The sequence below is a fragment of the Lipotes vexillifer genome, unplaced genomic scaffold, assembly GCF_000442215.2.
Source record: "Lipotes vexillifer unplaced genomic scaffold, Lipotes_vexillifer_v1.1 scaffold1139, whole genome shotgun sequence".
NCBI lineage: Eukaryota > Metazoa > Chordata > Mammalia > Artiodactyla > Lipotidae > Lipotes > Lipotes vexillifer.
Window position 1 is genome coordinate 185,506 of NW_006798273.1, and position 12,666 is coordinate 198,171.

Below are 12,666 nucleotides of genomic sequence, written 5' to 3' on the forward strand. Positions count from 1 at the left end.
ACTTTACTTTTTAAATTAATAATCTACAAAATAAAACCTATATTATGAAAAATCTGTTCTTCATTCCTTCCCCATTGTTTGGTCTTGTTTACCATGTTTTCATCGAATCACTGAGAAGTACATGGAAATTTATTGTATTTCAGTGCATTTTATGAAGTACATGGATAGATTAAACAGTATCCATGGGTGATTTTAATTTTGCTTATTAGTTGGTTAATGCTAATATACATCCCAGGATTGGTTCTTTTAATCCCCCAAAATAACTGTCCCCCTGCAACAACTGTCAGTGTCAATCGCAGACTTAAACCCTCATTTCTCTGTTGTTTGCTTCTTCCCTCCACAGATCCTAACAATTCCCGTGAAAGCTGTGATCGCAGTGGGTTCTCTGACTTGCTTCCCAAAGCATATGGTTCTTCCACCTTCTTTTCCAGTAAGACAGTTAATTTGTACCCTTCTTCTTGCTAATATTTTTTCTCTTTGCCTTTATGTTCCTAGAATTCAACAATAAAGTCAGTTACTCTTTATTAATCACTTATTGTAAGGTAAGACATCGTACCAGCTTCTTTAGGAGACATAAAGAAGAATAAGAAATAGTCCCTTCTCTCAAAAAGTTTTCAATCTAGAATGAGAAATGGGCCCATGATTCATAGACGTAGAGCAGGGTGTAAAAATTGCCCTAAGAGGTGAAAAATAACATGCTATGAATAAAATACATATCTAATTGATGAAGGTGCCATGTGAATTGGCTTGGAATTTCTTCTGGCAAGGGATAGACAAGGGGTAGCAAGATGGCATTCAGGGCCCAGGGAACAACCTGAATAGAGACACAGGCAGCAAAGTCTGAGATGGCTTTGGGCAGTGGTGAGCCGTCCAGTTTTACAAGAATGCAGGGAAGTTTCAAGAGAGAAGATGGAATGGTACCTTGGAGTGATAGCATGAAAAAAATGCAATGCACTTAAGTCCATGAAAATCTAAAGTTTTTGAGCAGAGGCTGGACATCGTCAGAGTTAAGCTTTCAAGACGGGCTCTCTGGCAGAAGTAAATGTAGGACACGTCTCGGAGTAGCAATAGTGTACCTGGAAGCCAACCCAGAGACTCTGGCCACGGTCCACAAGGAAAGCGTCAAAGGAAGGTCTGGGCTTAGGGCATTGGCAGAGGCAGTAAATCGCTTTCATACCTCCACACCTTTGCTGCTCATCTGCCTTGGCTGCCCTTCCTCCTCTCCTACCTTCAAGAACTCCTACGTGTCTTTCAAGATCCAATTCCATTGTCATATCCTCTCTGAAGATTTCTTCACTCTACTAGACAGTACTAGTTATTTCATGTGTGCTTCTGAAACAATTTGAGATTACTTCTCTTGCAGCAAGCCTCACATTGTGCTGTAAATGTTGCCTTATGTGTTGGTCTCCCCAACAAGACTCTGAGACCCAGTGGGAAAGAGATGAGGGATCTTATACCCCAAGTAGCAGGTATCTAGTAGATAATGGGTGGATGAAGGAGCAAAATAATGAAAAAGAGAACATAGGCAAGAGACATTTCAGATGAACCGTTTGAACTGTACTTGAATATCTTGAGGAGGTTATACTCATGGAAACAGGTATGGGTAGGTAGGTAGGTAGAGGACTCAAGAATATGACATAGAGTTTGAGCCTGGAGAACAGGGAGGAAAGAAACGGGGAAACCAGGAGGCCACCTTTTGCAGGAAGATAGTGTAGTCGATTCAGGATGCCTTGGAGCAGATGGAAGTGTCTCTCAGCTGTGGTAGGAGACCTGACGGGTTAAGAGAAACAGTACATTGCAAAATCTTAATGCTATATACGATAAAACCTAAATTCAAATTTTAGCTCCTTAAATGTAAATTAGCTTCAAATATAAATTTGAATTAATAGGTTCAGCACACCTAAGTTTGGGTCTTAATTCAATCTTTGTCTTCTTATCATTCCACTTTGTACTGACTGTACAGAACTCTTGACTTCATTATTTATCCAAAAGAACCTCAATTGCCTTTTCAATCCATGATCTCCTTGATCCCTGCATATATCCTGGAAGGGAATAATTCAGTAGATGACAAAGTGAAAGGCTCATGGACAGAGTAAATGAGAAGGCATCTATAAAAACAAGGTGTTGGTTTTGCAGTACTTCAGATTAAGCTTTCAGATATCTCCAGATGGCTGGGAAGTCCAACATCAAGGCACCAGCAGATCTGATGTCTGGTGAGGGCCTACTTCCTCGGTTTGCCGACGGGCATCTTCTCACTGTATCCTCACACAGCCAAAAGAGCAGACAGGGAGGGCAAGCTCTTGTGCCTCTTTTAAGGGCACTTATCCCTTTCATGAGGGCTCCACCCTCATGACCTGATCACCTCCCAAAGGCCCTGCCTCCTGATACCATCACACTGGGGGGTTAGGATTTCAACATGTGAGTGTGGGGGAGCACACAGACATTCAGCCCATAACAGTCATGAAATTCTGTAAAATCTCTTATCAGATGGAGACTACTAGAGCCAAGTGATGAAAACTTGGTACTTCAGAATGAACATTTCAAATAACTCACAGTTTAATACTTCGTATTTGAATACCATTATAAAATGAACTTCTGTGTCTGTTACCTCTTTTGATCCCCACCATACCCCTGAGAGACAAGACGTGGACACAAGAGTACTAGTTATTACAGGTGCATGAAGACCAGTTAACTGCCGGGAAGACACAGCTGGGTGGAGGCCAAGCTGGGACTCAGCATAGGCTTCTGCTTTATTCTCTTATGTTCGTATCCTCACAGCAGCGTTCCCGCCCTCTAACATCTTTCTACTCTGGTCAGACTGTAAATGATGAGTGTTAGTCTTAACTGCACCATCATTCAACTCCTTTTACTGTTCATTTTCTTAACTTCTTTGTCTTTTTTTTAAAAAAAAATTTATTTATTCAGCTGTGCCAGGTCTTAGTTGCAGCACGTGGGATCTTTCAGTTGTGGAATGTGGGATCTAGTTCCCTGATCAGGGATCAAACCCAGGCTCCCTGCACCTGGAGCCGGAGTCCTAACTGCTGGACCACCAGGGAAGTCCCGACTTCTTTGTCTTTCAATACCAAATATTAGACCAGCAGGGTCTGGTCATTTTAGAGACTTCTTCAAATGGCTAGGAATCAGGTTATAGGATTCTGGTTCTGTATTCAAACAAAAGAAAGTAAAATATTATAATATGATTCTTATTGATGATTATTTGAATCATGTAATTTTTTATTTAAAATCTGGTACCCTGTCATAGGGAGAAGCATGCAGCTGATAAGAGCAATCATTGGTAATTTAATGATTTAATCTGTATACTGTTTTAATATGATGCTTGATAACCTGTGTTTTTAAAAAATATCTAATTTATCTTTGGCACAAATAGTATTTTTCTTTTATAAAGAAAATAGCTTTGGATTTTAGAGTTCAGTTATTTCATCCTGAATTTGGATACTTTTAAGGCACCCTGGCCGTGGTATAATCAAACCTTTCTTAACAAACTGACAGTGACTGCTTCCTTTATTCAAAGCTAGCTCTGTACCTTTGTTAGTATGTGAACATTTTTACTTTAATTCACTTTTACGAGATTGCAGAGATTTGTCCTGCTAATTTATCTGTAATAGGCCATAAAAAGAACAAAATATGTACATTTGGAGGAGGGGCTCTGGTTACAAATTTAAAGTTTATCAACTTTTGAAAATTCTAAATGTCCTTTGAACTTTGGTTTCCTAGAAATATATCTGTCAGCTCTAAAGTGTGTGTTCTGAAGAAAATCTGCCATTTACAGATGAGTTTGTTTGTTTTCTTCCTTCAGGGGAAAATAGTTCATCAGAGTTTAAATATTATGAATTCCTTCTCACAGAAGGTAAAGATCCAACAAATACGATCTTTGTCAGAAGATGTACGATTTTACTACAAACGATTACGGGGCAATAAGGAAGATTTGGAGCCAGGGAAAAGATCAAAGGTTTGAAAATGTTATATTTGCAAAAATTCCCATCCATTAGTACTTTGTCATTGTGACCTTCTGTGGATTTGGGATTCATGGTTCTCCTGTGCCTCTTTATAGATTGCAAACATTTATTTTGATCCTGGACTGCAGTGTGGGGATCATTGCTATGTTGGCTTGCCTTTTCTGTCCAAATGTAAGTTATCTTGCCGTTCTCTCTCTTGCCCTTCACTCCCTTCCCAGAGTACTCTTTAATAAAAGGCGGCCACTTTTAAGGCCCATCGCTATCTCTTGATGCTATAGAAATCATCTGAAGGGCTGAGTATGTCATACCATTTGTCTCCTTGTTTTAGCTGAACCCAAAGTACAGCCTGGTATAGCCATGCAGGAAGATGCTTGGGATGCTGACTGGGATTTGCATCAAAGCCTGTTCAAAGGATGGATGGGAATAAAGGAAAATTCAGGTCATAAGTAAGTGGTTTTGCTTCATTTAAGTATTTGAGCTATCTTTACCAGTATGAAACATGACTTTCTAAAGTTATTCTTATATTAGGTTATTTTATTTCCCTGTAGGTAAGAAAATATGCCTGATCTTCAGGAAGCATCTTGAATTGCCATTGTAATTGTATATTTCTCAGAAGTATGCACACTACCATTTTTGTCTTTTTTTCCAGTGTTCTAGATGCTTCCTTAAAGTCAAAGGAAGTTGTCCTTGTGTAGGATAACTTCATTGTTCACCTTAGACACATCCATTTGCATAAGAAAGAAAGTTTCTACCTACCACTGACCTCTGTTGAAGGCTAGGAAAACACTTTCTAGGTTTAACCTCACAGGAGGAGGAGTGTCTCTGCCCCTCCTGAAGAGAACTGCTTCCTCCCCTTCCAGAGCTGAGCTGTTAGGGGTGCATATGGCCCGTTCACATGGGCTCGACCTTATGTCCGTGGCAGGTAGAAAATGTCCCAGCGACAAATCAGTACCGCATCTGGATTCAAAAGCAAAGACACACTTATGTGGCAGTATAGAAATTTGATCTTTCTGTGTACTTCAGAAGAGAATTTGACTAGCAAACTGATGAAAACTGTTCTCCATTGGCTGATTTGAAATGTATTTGTCAGTATCATCAAGATCTTCCACTTTATAAGTACTGTAAGATTTTCAAGCCATGAATGATTAAATCTGCAGGTTTCTATTTATCTGAACTATCTTCTGTGAAAAGTCCTCTTAAGGCAAAAGAGAGTTAAATTTTAACTTTAAAATGGTTAAAATTAGTACAGAGACGACTTCTAATGAACTCACTAAGAGAACAACACTAATTCAGACACTCCCTGGCCCTCTACACTTCCACAGCGGACGTCGTAAGGCACAGGCCACCTCCACAGTTTTAACATCCAATTATGAATAAATAACTTGCAGTGCTGCCCTAGGTTCATCTGCCAGGGAACCTCTTCACGCCCCGCCCCCTGAAACCCCTGCTTTCCTCTCTGTGAGCCTAGTGTTTCACTCCTAAAGACCCAGGCTCCCTGCCTGCCCTGTGCCACTGTGTCCCAGTTGCACAGGGAATGTGGCATTTTCCCTGCCCCCGCCTTTGTCTTACTTTCTCAGCCTGCATGTTACAGAGAATTCGTTACTCGTCATACAAAACCGGTACTCTCACCAATATTAGGGTGTCATAATTCAGTAGGCTTATAGGATAAAACAGGCTTCAGTGTTTGTGCCCAGGCACCTTAGCCCCATTTATAATATTGTTTCCTTAGGGAATGTGCTCTGAGTTCTTAACCGCTGGCTTATAAATACTCATAAGTAGGGAAATAGTCAAATGAGGCCCTGAAAATTGCTCTTAACTATATATATCTGGACAGAATCCTCATATGTGTTACCTCTTCAACTGATGTCTTCATTGTGTATCAGGATTTTGTTTTGTTTTTTATCTCAAGTGGGGAAAAAGCCATATGCCAAGCAGTGCACTGCCTTCTTATTAGTGCTCCTGAAAACATTTGCCTGCTGTTGGCGTCTGGATCTTTCCACTAAACATGCAAGATCCTTTAGGATCCCCATAACATCATGTTATCTGAATAGCCCTGCCTTTTCCCTTTCGTATTCAGTACGAAAACAGTACTGTACAGGTAATCAGTGATACTTTGGCAGCTCTTTGTGCCAAAATAGAGACATCTTCATACATGTCTCTATGAAAAACATACTTAAATATTAGAGCAAGTAAAATTTCTCAAGTACACAAGCCTAATAGAATTTCCTATATTCAGAAAACTCAAATATTTCATTTTGTTACAGTGACTTACAAATTGTTTTTCTAGATTGAGCGCTATATTCGAAGTAAATACAGACCTTCAAAAAAACATACTGTCAAAAATCACTGCCGAGCTCTCCTGGCCGTCTGTCCTCAGCTCACCCCATCACATGAGGTTTCCCCTTACTAATACAAACTGCTCTTCAGTAAGTATTCAGAGTGACATCAGTTCTGGGAAATCTGTAATAGGGTTATGAAGTATCTGCTCTTTTTTTTCTTTTTTAACATCTTTATTGGAGTATAATTGCTTTACAATGTTGTGTTAGTTTCTACTGTATAACCAAGTGAATCAGTTATACATATACATGTATCCCCATATTCCCTCCCTCCTGCGTCTCCCTCCCACCCTCCCTATCCCACCCTTCTAGGTGGTCGCAAAGCACCGAGCTGATCTCCCTGTGCTACCTGCGGCTGCTTCCCACTAGCTATCTGTTTTACATTTGGTAGTGTATATATGTCCATGCCACTCTCTCACTTCATCCCAGCTTACCCTCTACCCACCCCACCCTCCCTGTGTCCTCAAGTCCATTCTCTATATCTGCGTCTTTATTCCTCTCCTGCCCTTAGGTTCATCAGAACCATTTCTATTTTTTTGGATTCCATGTATATGTGTTAGCATACGGTATTTGTTTTTCTCTTTCTGACTTATTTCACTCTGTATGACAGACTCTAGGTCCATCCACCTCACTACAGATAACTCAATTTCGTTTCGTTTTATGGCTGAGTAATATTCCATTGTATATATGTGCCACATCTTCCTTATCCATTCATCTGTCAGTGGACACTTAGGTTGCCTGCATGTCCTGGCTCTTTTAACAGTGGCAATCTTTCCCTTACTGTGTCTTTACTTTGTTTAAGGAAGAAGAGATTACGTTAGAAAATCCTGCAGATGCTCCTGTCTACATTCAGTTTATTCCTCTAGCCTTATATTCCAACCCTTCCGTCTTTGTAGATAAGTTAATATCAAGGTAGGCATTGCTGGTATATTATCAGAATGTTTTCATATTAGCAGTGAACTATTATTTTACACATTTAAAACTTTATTTCAGCTCATACAGTAATAGATGGGGCTTAGAGAAATTCTGCATCTGTAATTGAAGTTGAGAGAAGGTTCTGGGGAGAGAGATGGATATTATATTAAGCATCTAGAAAAGCTCCCAGTTTAAGACAAGAAAAAAATAATATAGAACTCCTTCCTAAAATCTTATAAAGAGGAAGCAAGTGGTGGAGCCTTTCAAATGTTTTAGTTTTAAAAAGTGAACAAAATATTAACTGTAAGTTGTAGCTATTTTTTGAAGGCTGTTAATCTGATAACATTGATCTCAAAATCTACCAAAAGATAAGCACAACCTTAGTATTTATAACCCCTTTAATTATGATGCTGTTTACAAAGAAATATGTGTATGTTTTTTTATTTCAGGTTTAACTTAAGTAAGGTGGCAAAGATAGATTTAAGAACACTAGAATTCCAAGTCTTCAGAAACAGTGTAAGTATTCAGACTTCATACTATTCCAAAGAAGTAATTCTACGATATGGTCAATGCAAATGTGAAAGAAAAATATTGACCATCCTTAAATTGGTTGAAGGGCAAGTTACTGAAGAAGTCAGAACAGTCTAGTAATTATTTTGGAGGCAAAAAGCCCCAGAAGAATGGGTGGGATGTAGATTGCCGTGAGGCACCCTGGATAGAAGGTCCTGTTTGTGGGCATTAAACATTAAGCTCATGAAGGTTCATAATAATGGCTGCCAGAACCTCTGAGATCATGTAGATAAGGTATATACTGATAGATAATGTTTTTTTTTTTTTAATTAAGCCTCAAAATATTGAGCTTGGTCATTTAAATTTTTATTTTGGATACTTTCTAATAAAATTGTAAGCTCCATGAAGGCCAGACCCACGGCCAGCTGTATTCATACTTGGCGCAGTAGTGAGCACAGTTATAACTCAACAAGTATTTTTAAACTAATAAATGTATACATAAACTGGTTTGTTCCAGGACCAAATATTCTCTATCATACAGGCCGGGCTGAGCAGCCACTAACCACTCATGATTATATAAGAACTTAATGTGTAGGATCTGTGTCAGTCAGGAAATTAGCACTGGGAACTAAAGCCACCTGCAAACTGGCCCAAGTCTCCTGGCCTAGATGCCCTTCCCAGCCACTCTCATCCAGCCTTAAACAGCCTGTTCACACCAGCCCTGATGGCTGTGGAGCGTGCACTGATTCGGTTCTCTGGCTCTCCCTGAATCTTCGTTTGCAAGCACGTTAATGGTGTTTTTTGCTTTCTTTTTGACGTATGGTAGGTACCTTGTTTCCCAGTTCTGGGTATAAGCTCCTTGAGGGCTTGTCTTCTACTTATATGGTTTCCTTCCCACATTTATAATACAAATGGTGTTGAGTGAATGAGAGTAGGAATCTAGTTAATCCTCCATCATCTGAATTACGTTGAGTGAAAACAGTAAACGACCACCTCCTTTCTCTCCTTTTGCTGAGCTCTTTTTCTTAGCACGGTCCCAGTCTGTCAAGTAGCCACGGGATGCCTTCCTGCCATGCTGTGGCTTTGCTGCTTCCCATTTGGAATAAGGGAGGTTGGCTCCTAGAATAACCATGGCTTTGTACCTACTAACTTGGTCACCTCGACCAAGTAAATAAACCTTTTCCAAACTTCAACTTCTTCACTTGTAAGTGAAGTTAATAATTTGTATATTACAAAGTTTTTGAACAGGTTAAACAGACCAACATGGAAGCCCTTAGATGGGTTGCTTGGGACATAGGAAGCCCTCAATGAATGTTGACTGGATGAGTCAGTCTGTGGCTCACCAGGTGGGAAAGAAAGGCAATACGAAGGTTTTCAGTATTTCATGAGCACCTACTATGTATCAGCATTATGCCAGGTACATTCACATTTATAATTTCATGTAATCATTACAGTAGCCAGGCTGAGCTATTACTAACCACCCTAAGAACAAGTATTTCCCTTGTTTGTTGGTGGTGGAAAAACAAAGCTCAGAGAGAGGAAGCAACTTGCCCAAGTTCCTACCTGTGATAACTGGTAGGGCCAAATTCAAATCTAGTTCTCTCAGAGTCCAGAACCCTTGCCCATACTTTCGTGACACATGGTCATTACTGTCAGGAATCACTAATTAACCTGTCCAACTAGATGTTTTGTAGTTCTTGAAGGATTTGTGTCCTTTCCCATAGCTTTGTGTTTTAATGTATAAGGCATAAATTAGCCAAACCTTTATGAAATTGTTTTTATGTCTATTTTTAAGTAAATCTTATATAAGAAAGTAAGAGAAAGAAATTTTCTCTTTAAAAAGAGAAAGTAATTTTCAATGTTGTATTTTTATTTTCTGCTGAGTAATAGGTAGAATACTAGACTGAAATTTAGACAGTCTCATATTCTAGTCTATGCCCTTCTCTTGGAATCGTTTTTACTTTGCTTTTTCCATCCATAAAGTGCCAACATAGTAAGTTCAAGGCTATCTAGACTCCAAATATCTAGAAAGCTCAGTAACCAGAAATTCCTTTCACTCTGCTTTTATAAGAGAGGAAATACTCCTAAGAAGTACATGACCTAGTATTTACCTTTTTTTATCTTAACCAGTACTTTAGTGGTACCTACAAGATGTAGGTACTGTGCGAGACAGGAAGATGAATAAGAATACTCTAGACCTCAGGAATTTATTCTAAATAAGAAATGCTGGAGGAGGTCTTAGGGTGAGCTTAGGATAAATTCTATCACAGTTCTCTACAGTGCTATAAAACTGTGAATCTCAGAATATTTGGTCTCAGAAAACAGGTCTCAGAATATTTACAGTCTGAAAAATAATTAAGGATTTCTACTTTATCTCAATTTTTAAAAATTATTAAGGACTCCAAAGAGGATTTTTGTTTATGTGGTTTGCATCTATCAATATTTACCATATTAGAAATTAAAACTGAGAGATCATTAAAATATTGGTTTAATTCATTTAAAATAATAAAAAAATAATAATAAGCCCATTCTATTTGACATAGATAATATAAAAATGAAAAAATAGATATATACTTTTTTAAGAATTATTTTGCAAGAAGAGTAGATTGTTTTACATTTTTACAGAGCTCTTCAATGGCTCTCTGACTTAATATACAGATAGATTCTCCTGTCTGCTTCTGCATTCAGTCTCTTATGATACATCGTTTTTGATGAAGTATATGGTAAATATCTGACCTGACCTGACACATTCATGTAGTTGCAAAAAGGAGTGTCTTAATTGCTTTCTTAGTTATCACAACACCATGCATCAGTCATTCGGAAAATATTGGTTCACTAAGATATGAAGAGCTTCCAAATGTTGACACAATTCACTCTGCAGTATCCAGAAAATCATATTCATTCTTACAACCACTAATCTCATCAGGGAGTTCTTTAACTACTGGCTCTAAAGCTCACAGGGCCAAAACTCTTAAATTTTGCTCAAACACTCAAATCTTACCATTGGCAACAAATGCTTCAGTTGTTTCCCTTAAAGGAACAGATGCACTTCATTTTTGTAAAAATGTCTACTAACTACTCCAGTCTGAATAACCATATATTGACTGTCAATCGTTTTTTCAAATATAAATGGTATTGCGGAGGCAGGAGCTAGTTCAGTTGGCATCTGAAACGATAGCTCTTCCAGACAGCACAGTCCAGCATGCTGCAAGGGGTGCTGCATGCGTACTCCATTTTATCACATGGTATTGAAAAAGCACGTGCTCAGTAAATAGCCTCACCCGCGAGAGAGCAGAGAGCAGAAACAAGAAGAACTACAGTCCTGCAGCCTGTGGAATGAAAACCACATTCACAGAAAGACAGGCAAAATGAAAAGGCAGAGGACTGTGTACCAGATGAAGGAACAAGATAAAACCCCAGAAAAACAACTACATGAAGTGGAGATAGGCAACCTTCCAGAAAAAGAATTCAGAATAATGGTAGTAAAGATGATCCAGGACCTTGGAAAAAGAATGGAGGCAAAGATCGGGAAGATGCAAGAAATGTTTAACAAAGACCTAGAAGAATTAAAGAACAAACACCTAGAAGAATTAAAGAACAAACAAACAGAGATGAACAATACAATAATTGAAATGAAAAATACACTAGAAGGAATCAATAGCAGAATAACTGAGGCAGAAGAACGGATAAGTGACCTGGAAGATGGAATGGTGGATTTCACTGCCGCAGAACAGAATAAAGAAAAAAGAATGAAAAGAAATGAAGACCGCCTGAGAGACCTCTGGGACAACATTAAACGCACCAACATTCACATTATAGGCGTCCCAGAAGGAGAAGACAGATAGAAAGGACCTGAGAAAATATTTGAAGAGATTATAGTTGAAAAAATCCCTAACATGAGAAAGGAAATAGCCACCCAAGTCCAGGAAGTGCAGAGAGTCCCAGGCAGGATAAACCCAAGGAGACACATGCCGAGACACGTAGTAATTAAATTGACAAAAATTAAAGACAAAGAAAAATTATTAAAAGCAACAAGGGAAAAACAACAAATAACATACAAGGGAACTCCCATAAGGTTAACAGCTGATTTCTCAGCAGAAACTCTACAAGCCAGAAGGGAGTGGCATGATATACTTAAAGTGATGAAAGGGAAGAACCTACAACCAAGATTACTCTACCCGGCAAGGATCTCATTCAGATTTGATGGAGAAATCAAAAGCTTTACAGACAAGCAAAAGCTAAGAGAATTCAGCACCACCAAACCAGCTCTACAGCAAAGGCTAAAGGAACTTCTCTAAGTGGGAAACACAAGAGAAGAAAATGACGTACAAAAACAAACCGAAGACAATTAAGAAAATGGTAATAGGAACATACATATTGATAATCACCTTAAATGTGAATGGATTAAATGCTCCAAACAAAAGACACACGCTCACTGAATGAATACAAAAACAAGACCCATATATATGCTGTCTACAAGAGACCCACTTCAGACCTAGGGACACATACAGACTGAAAGTGAGGGGATGGAAAAACATATTCCATGCAAATGGAAATCATAAGAAAGCTGGAGTAGCAGTACTCATATCAGATAAAATAGACTTTAAAATAAAGAATGTTACAAGAGACAAGGAAGGGTACTACATAATGATCAAGAGATCAATCCAAGAAGAAGATATAACAATTACAAATATATATATATATATATATACCCAACATAGGAGCACCTCAATACATAAGGCAACTGCTTGAGGAAAGAGGAAATCGACAGTAACACAGTATATAATCGACAGTAATAGTGGGGGACTTCAACACCTCACATACACCAATGGACAGGTCATCCAGACAGAAAATGAATCAGGAAACACAAGCTTTAAATGACACAATAGACCGGATAGATTTAATTGATATTTATAGGACATTGCATC

The 12,666-nt window shown here is 38.6% G+C and overlaps 1 protein-coding gene across 1 annotated transcript in view; it reads left to right on the forward strand.

The window, feature by feature from the left end:
* The window catches only part of TMEM131 (transmembrane protein 131), a 195,542-nt gene that overhangs the window by 144,681 nt on the left and 38,195 nt on the right, over nucleotides 1-12,666 (forward strand). The window contains 7 exon segments of the mRNA XM_007470223.1: nucleotides 344-430; nucleotides 3,818-3,970; nucleotides 4,073-4,148; nucleotides 4,306-4,423; nucleotides 6,265-6,403; nucleotides 7,116-7,225; nucleotides 7,678-7,744. Coding sequence (XP_007470285.1) covers nucleotides 344-430; nucleotides 3,818-3,970; nucleotides 4,073-4,148; nucleotides 4,306-4,423; nucleotides 6,265-6,403; nucleotides 7,116-7,225; nucleotides 7,678-7,744 — 750 coding nt within the window.